A 14,322-nucleotide genomic window follows, 5' to 3' on the forward strand; every position below is an offset into this window, starting at 1 on the left:
ATATCCTGATAAGAGTTTGAGAGGAATGTAGAGAAGGAGTGGAGAGGGAATCAGGACTTCAGGCAGAGCAAGAAATACTGTTTCACTGTGGATTGATGAAGGGATGCGAAAGTGATGACTGGATTTTGTTCCCGGTTCTTTTCTTAACCTCTGACAATTTCAGGGAACTCTTCCAGTGATAGGGACATCTGCTTTCTGCATGACGACAGTATAGAGCCTGTCTCTGGTGCATGTGTAGTTAAGGTTGCCTTTTTCCCCATTGCTGTGGTTTAGGATTGGTATTCCCCAATTCAGTACTTCCACTAAAGAGAACCACAAGCCACTCCCTTCCCCTTCTGCTGAGAGATGCAAGAAGGCAGAGATCATGGGTTGAGGGAAGAATGATTTACTGGAAACAGCAGTGAGATAAGAAAACAAACAGTAACAGCAACAATACTAATAACAAAAATGTAGAAAGAGAGGGTGATTTATGTCCAAAATGCTCACCAGATCTGCAGTTTTATTCTTTTGCAACTGCTTGCTGAGAATTTTAAACCTAACGGCAGGAAGTGGGAATACTGAGTTCTAATCCAGATAATAAAACTTTTTTTTTTTGCTTTGATCATGAGTTTTAATCCACTTTATCTTTTAGTTTTCTTGTTCATCAAAAGGAAATAATTAGACCCAAAAATATAAGAATTATCTCTACTTTGATGCTGAATTTATTAGTATTTGTAAAGTTCTAGTACTTTTCATTGAAAATAGTATAAAGAGACAAAAATTATTCTTCCCACACCTTTTTATTTTAACTTTCTTTAAAGTTTACTTGTGGGTTTGTTTTTTGTTTCGGGTTTTAACCTCGGAGCTGCTTATACAAAGTAGGTATGTTTTGTCTTGTCAATGTAACAAAGCCTTTTTTTGTGAAAGACCTCTGTGGTGCCATCATAAATGTTAGGCTTAACTCTGGTGTATGTGCACCCAGAAGAGATTTTCCTCTAATGTGTCTTTTCTTTGTGAAGTTCTAATACAGAATTTTTTTGTAATGGTAATATGTTTATTAATTCTCAAACTTAATTGCAATAACAAAGCTTGTTTCACCCTTATCAATACTAGTAAAAAAATGTGTATTGGAGATCACAGTTTCAGGTTCTTATTTTCGGGTTGAAACCTCCTCAAGGCATTTGTACTTTTCGTTTTGGTTGATTTGTTCGTTAACTCATTTTTCTTTTTTGGATGTTGATTTGTCAGAAATAGATGTGCTATTCTGCAGGTTGCAAAAGTGCAGTGAATGGAGCATGAGAAAAATCTATGGATTGAGCATTTCAGATGTGTTTGTAGACTGAAAAAATATCAGTATCTCCAGAGGCAGAGAGTATGCATTCAAGAATGCTGCAGAGAAATAGCTAGGAAAAAAAATGCCAATAAGAAAAGATTTGTTTATGTATCTGTGAATGTGGGATGGTGAGAAGATGATGAAATAGTAAAAGAGTTGCTGCTTCATTGACTCTTAAGCCACTAACGTGAACCCTTCCTAATAAAACCACTGCTCTAAGTTGGTGCTGAGGAGGATCTTCTTCTATAATGTAAATACGAAAAAAAAATAAATAACTTGGGTAAACTTCTTTCCTCTGGTCTTTAATTCCCTGCTTCCTATTCAAAGTCTGATTTTATGGGTTGTCCTGAAAAAACTCTACAGAGGTGACATTTTGAAGGTAGCATTGTTTCCTAAGGACACAAGGTCCCTGTCATGATTCTCTTGGTTGCTTCTCCCATTGTAACTTTTGAACCTGTTGGTGAATTGCAGCTGAATGTAATGGTGGGATGTTGTCTTCAAATGGAGTAAGTTCTTACAAGTTTGGTGAAAGTTTGTGCTAGGTTATTGAGGGCCTCCCACTGAGGAAGAAGTTGTTACTGAAGTTCATGTGTAATTAGACACCACCAAAATAAGGCTAGATGGCTGGAGAAAACCAGAAAACTTAAATATGTGCTAATCACAGAAATAGCTTGAATTGCTGATTCCATTCAGCACAAACCCATAGGGAACAAAACTTCCATTTCACTTTTCACAGAATAACTTCATGTTGCATGTGACTTGTAGAGCTCTTCCTCAGGTGCTACAGTGAAATGTTTGAGCCAGTGTAAGGACAGACACTTCCTGGGAAAGGGTGCTACTGCTTTGCAGTGAGTGATAGGTAAGCCGTGTGGAGAAGAGGGAGTTTTCACCTGCCTGAATTGAGTTAAGCTACAGGCAAGCCTTTTCAGCATGCAGAGGTGGCCCTTTGGGAGATGGGTATCTGAGAGACCTGGGGTCTGCCCTGGTCTTTGCTGTTCTTTACCTCACTTTGCACACTAATGCCTCCTCTCTGCTACTTGGCCCACCCTTCTGGAGCAGCTACAGAGACTACTGCTGTCACCTCTCTTGGAAAATGCTTTGAGATTATTTTTTTTTCTGGAGCAAAGAGATGCTTGTAGACATTCCGTGTGCATTATTAGCAGCTGGTGTGCTCATAATGACAAACAGGGAGAGACTTTTGTTTATTGACCAAAATACTTGTTTTCTGGTTTTGTCCTTCAGGTACCAAAAGCTGTGGAAGAGTTACGTGAAGCTGCGTCACCTGCTGGCTAATAGTCCCAAAGTCAAACAGGCTGATAAACAGAAATTATCACAAAGAGAGGTATTCTGGACCTTCCTATGACTGATAATTGAGCATTGTAATTTGGGATGGAATATAGCCATATGACTGCCCTATTTATGGAAACAATAGAAATCCTTCACAAAAGATTTTATTTCCAGACTCTTAACACGGATTTTATTTTTATCTATGCTTGTTACTGAATGGGTTTTTTTTCTTTTTTTCAGCTGTCAAACTACTGCAAGTTTTTTACCCAATTATAGAAATTATTGTTACAGAACCATAACTTCTTTGTAGCTGTTGCCATTAATGGTTTCAAGAGTTAGTGTAGAGGAGGACTTTTTATTTCATAATGTACTTTTAACTGGCTCATAATTTTATACATTTCTCTTCTGAGATAAAAACTGCCACACTTGTGTGCATAAAATGTAATTTATTAGGTGGTACAGTGATCTTGCTCAATATCTTTGACTTGAAATCATCTGATTGTTGTATGATAGACAAGATATTTTTCTCTTTTTGTTTTTTCTTCACAAAGTGATGAGCAATAAGCATTTCCTAAGTGTAAATGCTCAACCAATCGGGAATTAAAATCAGAAAAACAAAGACTCCTAAATATAGCCTAAACCAGCCTATCTATTTCTATAAACCCTTGGACTGAAGCTTTAAATTTGTCTGGTGCCTATCAGGCACTCAATTTGACAATATATGTAAAGAATACATAGAGGAGAAATTAACTTCTTGTGTACTGGACAGTATTTAATTAAATTGTGTTGTATTTTTATTTATTGATTAGAAACACTGATTATTCATAAAATCATAGACTACCCTGAGGTGGGAAGGACCCATGAGAATCATGGAGTGTGATTCCTGAGACTTCCCCAGTTTATTGTGTACTTTTGGTTGCAGTAAGTGTTTGATACATATGACATTACACCTGATTTTTTTAGTTGTTGCAAAGCATAGAGTGCTGTTGTGTGAGCAAGAGTCTGAGTAAATATTTTATTTATGCTGATATTAAATAAGCCCTTAGCTTCTTACTTGTAAATTAAAAAAAAAACCAAAAAACCAACAAAAAACCCACAACATTGTGACTGAACTGTGCCACAGTTGTAAAGGAAAAAAAGATTTGCTCTTACAGGAGATGATTTTGATTGCCACAACTACACTCAGAGCAAGTAGAATATCATTGTTTTATGAACATCCTTTCATTGGGGGGAATGGATGACTTTTTTGTAAAATTCTAGTGGATTGTTTATAAGGTGGTGATCATATTTTGCTCCAGAAGATAAAATGTTCCTTTGCTATTTAGCACTGCTGTGTGGACTGCTTATTTTTGTTTCTAGACTGTATTATCTAGGATAACAAGTTTTATAAGTAGTTTGCCAACAGAGAGGCATACAGGGCTGAAGCAGAATCTTTATGTGAGGATAATCTGTATATTTGCCGGTGGAGGTGTCAGTAAGTCAGAAGGAGCTGTAGGACTGTACCTCGCTGGTACATGGGCTTTTAACGATTATGAATCATATATTTTGGAGTGCTCCTGAGCCAGTCAGACTGAAGTACAGCCAGGTCTGGCAAATACAGTACCACCTGCTTCAGGAAAAACCCAGTGACACACCTTCGACAATGCACAAGGGGCACAGTGCTGGCAAGCATCTCTGTTCCCTCTGCCATCAGTCATCCACCACTGTGAGTTGTACAATGATATCATTTGTGACAAGGTCATGCCTGGGGCTTTGTTCCTCTAACCTAACTTTGAGCATTTACAGCAGGTGCATAAATTGGGACCTGAAGGCTCACTTTGAAGTCAGTGGAGGGAGAAATGCATTTTTGAAGCCATTTATCCCCTTCATTGAATATAAAAGGAGCCAGGGCTAACTAGCCTCCTACCCTAAACAGCTCTGTATTGAGGTGTCTGAGGTTTGATGAATCTGTGTCTGGACAGGTGCAACTGTTGGAACTACTCTGTGAGTCTCTGCAAATCAGAAAACAGAGCCTGTTCCTGCCCAGATATGCTCACAGGCTTCAAACTGGAAGCTGAGAAGAGACAGCTTTGAGCAAGTGCCCTGTAGTGAAAAGGAGAAGGAGAGGCAGGATAGGTTGCATCTTTGAAGAGCTTTGTGTTCTGAAGAAGGCAGAGCACTGAGGGGAGTCTCTACAGTTAGTTCATGGTGTGTGGGGAGCTTGCACACCCCAGGGCTTTATAGTATTGGAACCAAGAGATTCTGATCCAGGACTGACTTATTTTATCTGTTTTTCTTTCATTCCATTTTTACAGAAAATACTTTCTTTTAATGATACTGTCAAAATCTTTTAATGATTCTGACCCTTTCATGGTTTCTAGAGACAAACTGTTTGCACAACACCAAATAGCCAGTGGTCAAGGAAAAACATAGTTTTAAAATTTTTATTGAAGTAATATTGGTAGATTTCATCAGCATAGTCTCCAGGACTGGTGAGTATTGACCTCTTTCCCAGACTGGGCATAGTGACATTTTTGAACAGGAACTGTTGCAAAGTAGCCAAGATGAGAAAACAAAGCCTGTTTTGCTCCTCCTGATTGTTCAAACCAGGAGCACTCATAGTGATGGACTTGAATGAAGAGGTGGTTTTGTACCTCTGGTAAAGAAAGTGCTTTCATTATGAGGACTTTAACTTTCTTACTCGTGTGTTATCTTGGATGTATGAGTTGGACCGGTTTGTTCTGTCATTTGCAGTAAAAAAAATGCAGTCACCTCTGTTCTCTTCTTGGTCTACCAAAATCCCCTGTCTACTCTGTATTCTAACATATCTGCCACGGTCTGTGGCTGGGAGTTACCAGACCTGTACGAGCCGTAGAAACTGCTCACCAGAACTGAACCTCAAATGGGTGTTGTGCAGGCACTGGCAGGTGTTGGTGTGCTTTGTTGTAGCAAGTTCTTCACAGGAGCTCTGTTCTCTCCCTGCTTAGGAAGCACTGCAGAAAATTCGTCAGAAGAACACAATGAGGCGTGAAGTGACAGTGGAGTTGAGCAGCCAGGGGTTCTGGAAAACGGGGATACGCTCTGACGTCTGCCAGGTGACTAAACCAGAGAGATGTATTTTCTTTCTTGATAGCTGCTGCTGACCTTTGCAAGGGTTTGTTGCAGTTCCAGGCTGAAGAGCCAAATGCAAATAAATGCCTCAGTAATATCCATTGATTTAGGGAGCTATTCTAGTGTTCTGTCCACCTCCTCTATACACACAAAAAAGATAATTTAAATTTTTCTGCCAAGGGTTGATTAGCACAAGGGAGAAGGATTAGGAATGGCCAGCTTGAGGCTGGAAGTTTGCCAAACGTTGAGTCTAGTGTGAATCTTAATCCATCAACTGGCTTGGTTTTAGATATTTTAATTTTAATATATTTTTCTATTTAGATAGCTTTTTAAAAAAACCCCAAGTTTTACAGTGAAGCATGAAGAAATATCTTTTTACTTGAAAGAAAGTAAAAAAACTAAAAGCCCACCACAACTAACTTTTGGTTTAGAACAGGTGTGCCTCAGTAGAAAGATATCTTTCAGATACTCTGTTTCATATGCATGACATCTCCAAGGAACATCTCTGTCAGATGATCCTATTCTGAAGCAGTTGACAGCCACCAGCTTTGTGATATGATAAAAATAAGTGCAATTTTTATATAATACTGTATTAGTAAAATTCAAGTAGTTTTAACAGCCATATAATTATACTGGAGATATACTTGCATTATTTTTTAGCTGTTGTTTTGGAGATGTTTTTTAAGTGTTAAATGCATGCAACTTAGTATTATTACCAGTGTGAAGTACAAATTAGGGGCGTCTAGGCAAAGGTATAGGTAGAAATTCTGCTGTAATCTTGAAAGTCTGGTGAGGCCAAAGGGGAAATTCTAGAGTGAGAGAAAGGCTAATAACTAGGATTGCTTTTCTTCTGTCTGAAACATTTCTTGTGATTCTACTGTTGCGTCTGAAGTGGAAGGAGAATAGTGGCACAGTATCTTCTCACATAGCTGAGGAAAATTACATAGTGGCACAGTATCTTCTCACATAGCTGAGGAAAATTGCATCCCTTTCCTAGTTTTTTTTGTTGTGAACTGTGTCTATTTTTACAGCTTAAGTAAACAGTGTAAATTTCCAATTTAGGCACTTTGAAGCCATTCTGTGTTATTCGTAATATCTTTTGTGATTCATCTCCCAATGTCTTGGATATTCCTGTTTCGTTCTGTTGTTGAAGGACAGCAAAACACCAAAGAATGATAGAAGTAAAACTATTTCATAATTTTTGTGCCCATCTGCAGCTGTAACATCTAAATCAGCCAGTTCTGGTATGAAGGTCCATTGATTTGATTTCTTTGTGAGGCCAGGAGTAAGTAACTATGTCTGTAAAATGAAAGATTGCTGCTGTTGCTACATGTTTTTTCCCAGATTAAAGAAGGCTAAAACTAAATATGCATAAATCAGCTCTGGGGGCAGAGCTGAAGTGCAGTGATTTAAAATTACTGCTTTTAAAAGCATTGCAGTTTAGAAGATTGAAACTCTTTTAAGTCACTTGTGATAGCTTATACTTGCTCTGAGTTCCATGTAGCATTAATGACACTGGTCTTTGCTGTCTCAGAAATGAACTGCTTGAAAGGGGAGGAAAAATGGTAAGTGAAATGTTAAAAAAAAATGTAAAATGGCTGAGTTCTGACAGGCTCACTTGAAGTTACCCAGTATATCAAGTGCAGTACTTAGCCACTGAGCTGGGCAGCACTTAATACACAGCGTGACAAAATCTGGCCGTGCTGAGAAGACACCACCTCTGTTGCCCCACTCCACCCACACCACTGTTGCTGGTGTGCCCCCAACAGCAGTGTAAAGTGTTCATGGTGAGGAGAGACCTCATGCATTCCAAAATATTTCAGCTCACCTGCTTCCCCTTAGTAGCTTCAAGTCAGGAGCATTTGTTGTTCTGGAGGATGATGGCGGTATCTGAGGGCACTTGAGAGAGTTTCTGCCTTGCCATGTTAGCTGCAGCAAGAAAAGGACATGCAGAATATTTAAACTCATACATATTTTAAGAACATCTCTTCTAAAGAGATAAATACATAAAACATCAGAAACATTGAATAGCAATAGTCCAAGATGACGGACGTTGATTGAATCAATCAATCAAGTAGTTAGTGCCAGGTAAGCAGCATTTTGTCAATATGACTGCAAGAGTCAAATTAAAGTCCTTCTCTGTGCTCCCAGAGGTCTGTCAATTCTTTGTTCACTACACCACAGCTGATAAAAGTCTAAAACTTGATATTTCAGTCCTCGAATGCAGGGACACGTGTTGGTGTAAAGAATGCTAAACATTGCTTGAAGAGACTTTCTGTCTAGTGGAGCATAGAGGTAGGGAAGCAGAGTTGTCCTGTGAAACAGTTTTGGGTTTCACTGTTTTGGTGTTTTTCAGTTAATTCCTTCTATGAAGGAGCACGTAGGAAGCACACCTGTACAGTTTATATGGAGATGAAAGGAATGTTCTTACAAATTACCCCAAGAAAACTCTAAATGGCTGACATCATAACAAAATAAAACTTCACCTACACTTCCTAATTCTGTTTGGAGTGGTTTTATATTTCTCTATATTTGGAGATAGATCTTTTATATTTGGAGATCCAGAGAGTCTTTTTCTTGCTGTTTCTGGTTATTTCCATCTGAGAGAAAAGGACCAGGGAGGGGTGCCTGGTCAACAACTGAACATGGGCCAAAGTGTGCCCAAGTGGCCAAGAAGGCCAGTGGCATCCTGGCCTGTACCAGCAATAGTGTGGCCAGCAGGACCTGGGCACTGATTATCCTCGTGTACTCTGCACTATTAAGGCCATGCCTTGAATCCTGTGTCCAGTTCTGGGCCCTCACTACAGGGCAGACATTGAGGTGCTGAAGCGTGTCCAGAGAAGGGCAACAGAGCTGGTGAAGGGTCTGGAGCACAAGTGTGATGAGGAGTGGCTGAGGGAGATGGGGGTGTTTAGCCTGGAGAAAAGGAGGCTCAAGGGAGACCATATCACTGTCTACAACTGCCTGAAAGGAGGCTGTAGCCAGGTGGGAGATGGTGTATCCTCCTGGGCAACAAGTGACAGGATAAAAGGAAATGGCCTCAAGTTGTACCAAGGGAGCTTAAAATTGGGTGTTAGGAGTACTTTCTTTGCAGATAAGGTGATCAAGCATGGGAACAGGTTGCCCAGAAAAGTGGTGAAGTTACCATCCCTGAAGGTATTCATAAAGATCTTTGGGACATGGTTTAGTTGGTGGGGTTTACAAGTGTTAGTTTAGTGACTGGACTCAATCATCTTAAGGGTCTTTTCCAAGTTAAATAATCCTGTGATTACCTTCCAGCTCTGTGTTCAGTTCTCAGGAATTTCACACTCTTTTACTTAAACAGAAGGTTTTGCCATTGGTTAGTCTTAATTTTTTGATCTTGTAGCATTCACCAGTTCGTATTTTCTGCTGTTCTGTCATTAGTGACCTGCAGAAATCCACAACATCATTTATCTGTAAATTATACGTCATCTACTTTGTGTGCTTGTTTTTCTTGCTTCTCTCCATGCTTTACACTCACTTCCTCTCATCATACACAATCCTCTTTCTGAATTAATTGTGACAGCCCTCAGATTTTAATGCCCTTAAAACACACCTTTATTTTGAATATGTTCATGTCATGTCAGTAATAGGAATGATTAGAAAAAAATTAGTTCACAAATGGTCACATGCATAATATTCTTTAAATCCTGCATTTTGCCTGTATCTCTTTTCATTCTTATGCAAGATTTGTGATGATGATATCATACTTGCTATACTACTCTACTGACAAACTGTACTACTTGCTTATTTCAAACCAGATGCATCCGAAGTCAATATTAGTGTAGAATTCGTTCTTTCAAACACTGAGAGACGGGGACTGCCATTGTTAAAAAATAGAGTTGTTGGTTTTTTCAATGTTACTGACATTTTCCCCAACAGAAAAGCATTGTCTATTTCCTAGACAATCAAATGGCAACCTTTCTGGTATTTTTTAGCACATGAAATGTACCAGACTACAGCGTTTCAATCTGTACACTGAAGTTGAATGGTTTTGCTTATTGCGTTTGTTTTTTCAGCACGCAATGATGCTTCCTGTCCTCACCCACCATGTCCGCTACCATCAGTGTCTGATGCACTTGGACAAGTTGATAGGCTACACTTTTCGAGATAGGTGCTTGCTGCAGGTAAGATATGAAAACTCCAACTGCTTGCTGGTTTCTCTTCGTGATACTACTGAGTTCATCCGTAATGCTGAAATGCACAGCGCTGCCACAGCTTGGGCAGACCTGATTATTTGTACTGAAGATCTTTCAAAAGTTTCAGTTTTCCCAAGACACTTCTCAATAGAGGTGTCTGTTGTGCACCTAGATCTTACACCTACCTTTGCTCCCAGGGTAGATCTGGATTTGCTCATAATATGTAGAAAGAGAGAAATGCACTTACTGAAAAGACTGTCAAGTACTCATTTCTGTGTAAGTTCCTTTTTTCACATATTTACAGAGAATACAGTGTTGTTCTGCAGATGAGTGTGTATGCCCTGCTTCTTGTTTTTACAGCCAGTTGTTCTAAAAGAGAATAATTAAATCACTGCCCTTTTTTTTGCATTTCTTGGTAGTGAATAGAAATTTGCAAACTTCTGTTCAGCTCTTGATTTCTGCAAGTACATAATAAAATTTCTTACTTGTTTTAAATGCATTCACGTCACATAACCAGCCTTTTATGTTAGTCTATATTTGGAACTGATTACTCAGAGTCTGATGCTTGGCATGATGGCCCCTTTCCTCTTAGACTTTTTCTGAATTTACTGAAGGAAAATGAGGACTTCTGTTAAGAACTTCCTTCTGAAATAGGTGTCATCTCTCTGCAGTGACTGGACTAAGTTCAAAACATGACAGTTTTTGTATTTCTCTAGAGATTTTACTCCCAAATTATTTTAAGGAAATGTCTTTTCTCACAGCTTTTCTGGTTTCTAGAATTTGTTTTCCAGGCCTTTTCCTACTGCAAGTTACATTAAACATTGAGCATCTTCTAGGATTTGGTTGTTGGCAGGCTGTCTTTGTTTTAATGTCAAAGATTGAAATGCAGTGATGGAAACTTTCAAAATGTTGAGGCCAAACAAACCAACAAGTAAATTCTAATAAAAAAGAGATGAAAGCGTAAAAATCAAGTGTGTAAGCATTAGTCACGTATCGTTATAACAAGTGTGCTTAATACTTTATCCCTACACTCATTTATTTAAAAGCTACAAACATTTTCCAGAAGAGGAAGAACTTTTTAAAAATATGTATAGTATTAGTCATCTGCTTGAGCATAGACAATGTTAGATATATAATTCTGCATTGATTGTTAGCTATTTTATCATGGTGTTTTCTTTTTAAAGTACAAGCAGGTTAAAAAAAGATTACCCTAAGTTATCTGTTCTGAAAAAGTGTAATGTGTCATCTAGTTCAGATGGAGCAGAATTTGAGAATGTACGATTACAACAAACTTAGTAATACTAACAAGGAATTAAAAAGGACTTGGAGAAAGTTCTTACTGTTGATTAAATATAATTTTACTCTCTTAAGTTTCATGTTTAGAAAGCAACAGACAATGTTTCAATGAATTACTGAATGTCTGCTCTCAGCCTGCAGCACCAGTCCTGCAGGTGTGTCAGAAGTAACTTCCTGCAGCTTGCATTTTCCAGTGTGTCTCTTTTTTATATACAAGTTTTATATGCACATACTTTTATACAAGCACAATATTTTGAGCTGTGTATGTGTAAAGAAGGAGAAAATGTGTGAGTTTGCAGCATGGAGTTCTGAAAACAAGCTGTAGTACTATTTGCTGCTGCCATTTCTGCAGTGGTGGTGTAAGCAGCAGAGTAAGCTTTTGTTAATGCTAGGTGATACAGAGGTAAAACAGAGGACCAGACCTGCCATTCCTCTTAATTTCCATCAGAAGAGTAGGCCCTCTGTAGTCATGAGGGAAAGAGTTCTTCTGTGATTAACTCTCCCAAGAATAATATACTTGTTGTTTCATTTTTTGAGCTAGGAAAGTTCTATAGAGATTTAAATAATGTAAATATGGATGGTTGAGAAGCTCTTCTAGTTGCTTATATTTTTAATATGAATATTTATAGTTCGGTGTTAGAGTGAGTATATTTTTAAATAAATAAATGTATTGAAATCAGGTCAGCAAAGCTGGTAAGCGAGTCTTAGGGCAAATTGCCTGTTCATGCTTTTTCTCTTCTAAACTAATTTTTCTTTAAAGAAAAAAAATGTTGAAAGTTAATTAGTTAAACTGATGATTGGGCATAAATGTTCCTTCTTTCTGACATCTGAAATAGTTCACCCTACATTTAAATTGCTGGAACTAAGTTTCTGATTGACTACATCACTTTGTAACCTTTCTTCAAACTGAAAAATAGCTACAGTAGCTACCAGTCTAAGATAATGTTTTTCTTTCATTTGCAAAAATGTCTAACACTTTTTTTTTCCCTGTATGTGTTACACTATAGCTTGCCATGACTCACCCAAGCCATCATCTAAATTTTGGGATGAATCCGGATCATGCCAGAAATTCCTTATCCAACTGTGGGATTCGACAGCCCAAGTATGGAGATAGAAAAGTCCACCATATACACATGAGAAAGAAAGGTATGCTACTTACATCACTAATGTTTTTCACTTACCTGACACTTAGTCAGTAAGAACACCCTCTGTTCCATTATCATCTCCTTGGCCATTGTTTTTTGAGAGATGCCTTCAGTAGAGAATTTCAGTAATTATATGCAGACACCAATGAGATCTTTCTAAAAGACTGGATTTTGCAAAGTAGTCAATAAGTAAAGAGCTGAGAACAAGCAAGGGTAATAAATGGGAGGATGTATTTTCTTAGATTCTTGGCAAGTACTGTTTTCTTAATTTGCTGCTCAACATGGTGAACAAACTGGAATATATTTTGTAAAAATGTCTTCTTACTAATGTGAACATGTGGTCTGTGCTGCAAAATACTCCTCACCCCTTTAAAGTATATTCAGTGTTAATGAAGTAAATTGTTTATTGCTTATGTAATGTTTGGAATGTCCTTTTCCTGCAAAGGTGGTATTTATCTGGCTCCCTGAATGCAAAAATTCAATACTGTTGTAATGGGACTGCGATCGGTTAGGCAGAGAGCATCGGTGAGGATTATACTTGGTGTAATAAACCCTGTAAATAACAGGATAATCTTGTGTATGGCAATTATAAAGTAACATTTTGAGTAATTGTTTTCTACATTTATTCAAAGTGAATTAGTGGCTGTTTACTTAATAGTGCATTGTTTATGTTTCTAGGGATAAACACCCTGATAAATATTATGTCCCGTTTGGGACAGGATGATCCAGCTCCTTCCAGGTAATGAAAATAGTTGTTTGCCAGTAGGGAAGCTGCTGCAGAGGGAGATATTTAATAGAAACAACCAATTTACTGTCAGCAACAGCTTTGGCAAATAGTTGAAATGAAAAGTCATTTTGAATTGACTTTTATATTATGAAGGTGTGCTGAACCTCCATTAGCAGTGGCATAGTAAATGTTTGGTCATGCCTGCAGAAAATGTCTGAGGAAGGTTTTAACAGATAATTCTATCATTTTTGTTGATCCCTGAAATGAGGAGGACTAAAATGCTACCTTTTTGCTTTCTGCAGAATAAAAAATAAGAGTTGCTGTTGTTGTTGTTATCAGTGCTATAAATTGGATTCTTCATCACATTTTCTCACACTAGTACCTTCCTGCCATGGCACCTTGTTAACAGGAGTGTGGTGCTGAGCATGGGCTTTGCTGATTTACTGTTCCAATTTAAAGACAGATGCAAAACCTATTAATGTTGTCATGCAATAGTCCTTAAATGACCACTAAGAATTCTGTGCATATAAATATAGTTTAAGATGTGGTTTATAGCCACAGGCACCATATTTAGCTAAAGTTGAATAAACAAAGCTCACAAGACTAATGCAGGAAACAGTTGCATGTGAAATCTCTTAAATGCATGGACTAGATGGCAGTGTATATTTTAGTTAGCTAGTGCTGTAGCTGGACCTTTCAAGAGCCATCATTTCGGAAGAAGCTCAGGAATAGGAGAAATTGAGTTATTGTTAAATAATTATTGCATAAATTATCGTTGCACTGTTCCCTAAATGCTGTTTCACCTAGACCATGCCCTTTTCTCTTCAAACTTATTTGAGTCCTCCTAAAATGACATGACTTAAGGCTAAATTGCATTAATTCTTGTGAAATAACACAAAATTTCTGTCCCATTTCAGAGAGGTGTGTGTTTTCAGTTATGTTGCTACACAGAGTTGTTGTAGATTTGCTCACACGTTATTGTTTTACACAGCAGAGGTACTTGAATTCTTTCAGCCCATAACAAAGGCCTAGTATTTCAGAAATTACACTAATTATGTAGTTGTTGGGGGAGTGAAAATTACAATAAAATCTGCCCAACACTTGAGAAGGATCTTCTGGGTAAAAAAAAAAGAAAAAGAAAAAAAATCTTGTGGCATTAGCCTTGATTCTGTTACAATCATGTGTGAAATCAAAAATGGTGCTGCTTACTTGCTTTGATTTATAGAGCAGAAATTTGTATGTATCCAAAGACAAGCTCACATTCTTTTTCAGCTGCTTGCCCTTTTAGTCCTTTGAATATAAGCA

General features: G+C 37.9%; 1 protein-coding gene across 2 annotated transcripts in view; it reads left to right on the forward strand.

Annotated features, from left to right (window-relative positions):
- Positions 1 to 14,322, forward strand: part of DROSHA (drosha ribonuclease III) — a 74,858-nt gene that overhangs the window by 32,231 nt on the left and 28,305 nt on the right. For both annotated transcript variants that reach the window (XM_048310989.1, XM_048311000.1), the window contains 5 exons: positions 2,555 to 2,654; positions 5,566 to 5,673; positions 9,730 to 9,837; positions 12,153 to 12,291; positions 12,969 to 13,029. In XM_048310989.1, the coding sequence (XP_048166946.1) occupies positions 2,555 to 2,654; positions 5,566 to 5,673; positions 9,730 to 9,837; positions 12,153 to 12,291; positions 12,969 to 13,029 (516 nt within the window). The remainder of the gene's footprint in view (positions 1 to 2,554; positions 2,655 to 5,565; positions 5,674 to 9,729; positions 9,838 to 12,152; positions 12,292 to 12,968; positions 13,030 to 14,322) is intronic.

This window comes from Corvus hawaiiensis, chromosome 1 (genome assembly GCF_020740725.1).
Source record: "Corvus hawaiiensis isolate bCorHaw1 chromosome 1, bCorHaw1.pri.cur, whole genome shotgun sequence".
NCBI lineage: Eukaryota > Metazoa > Chordata > Aves > Passeriformes > Corvidae > Corvus > Corvus hawaiiensis.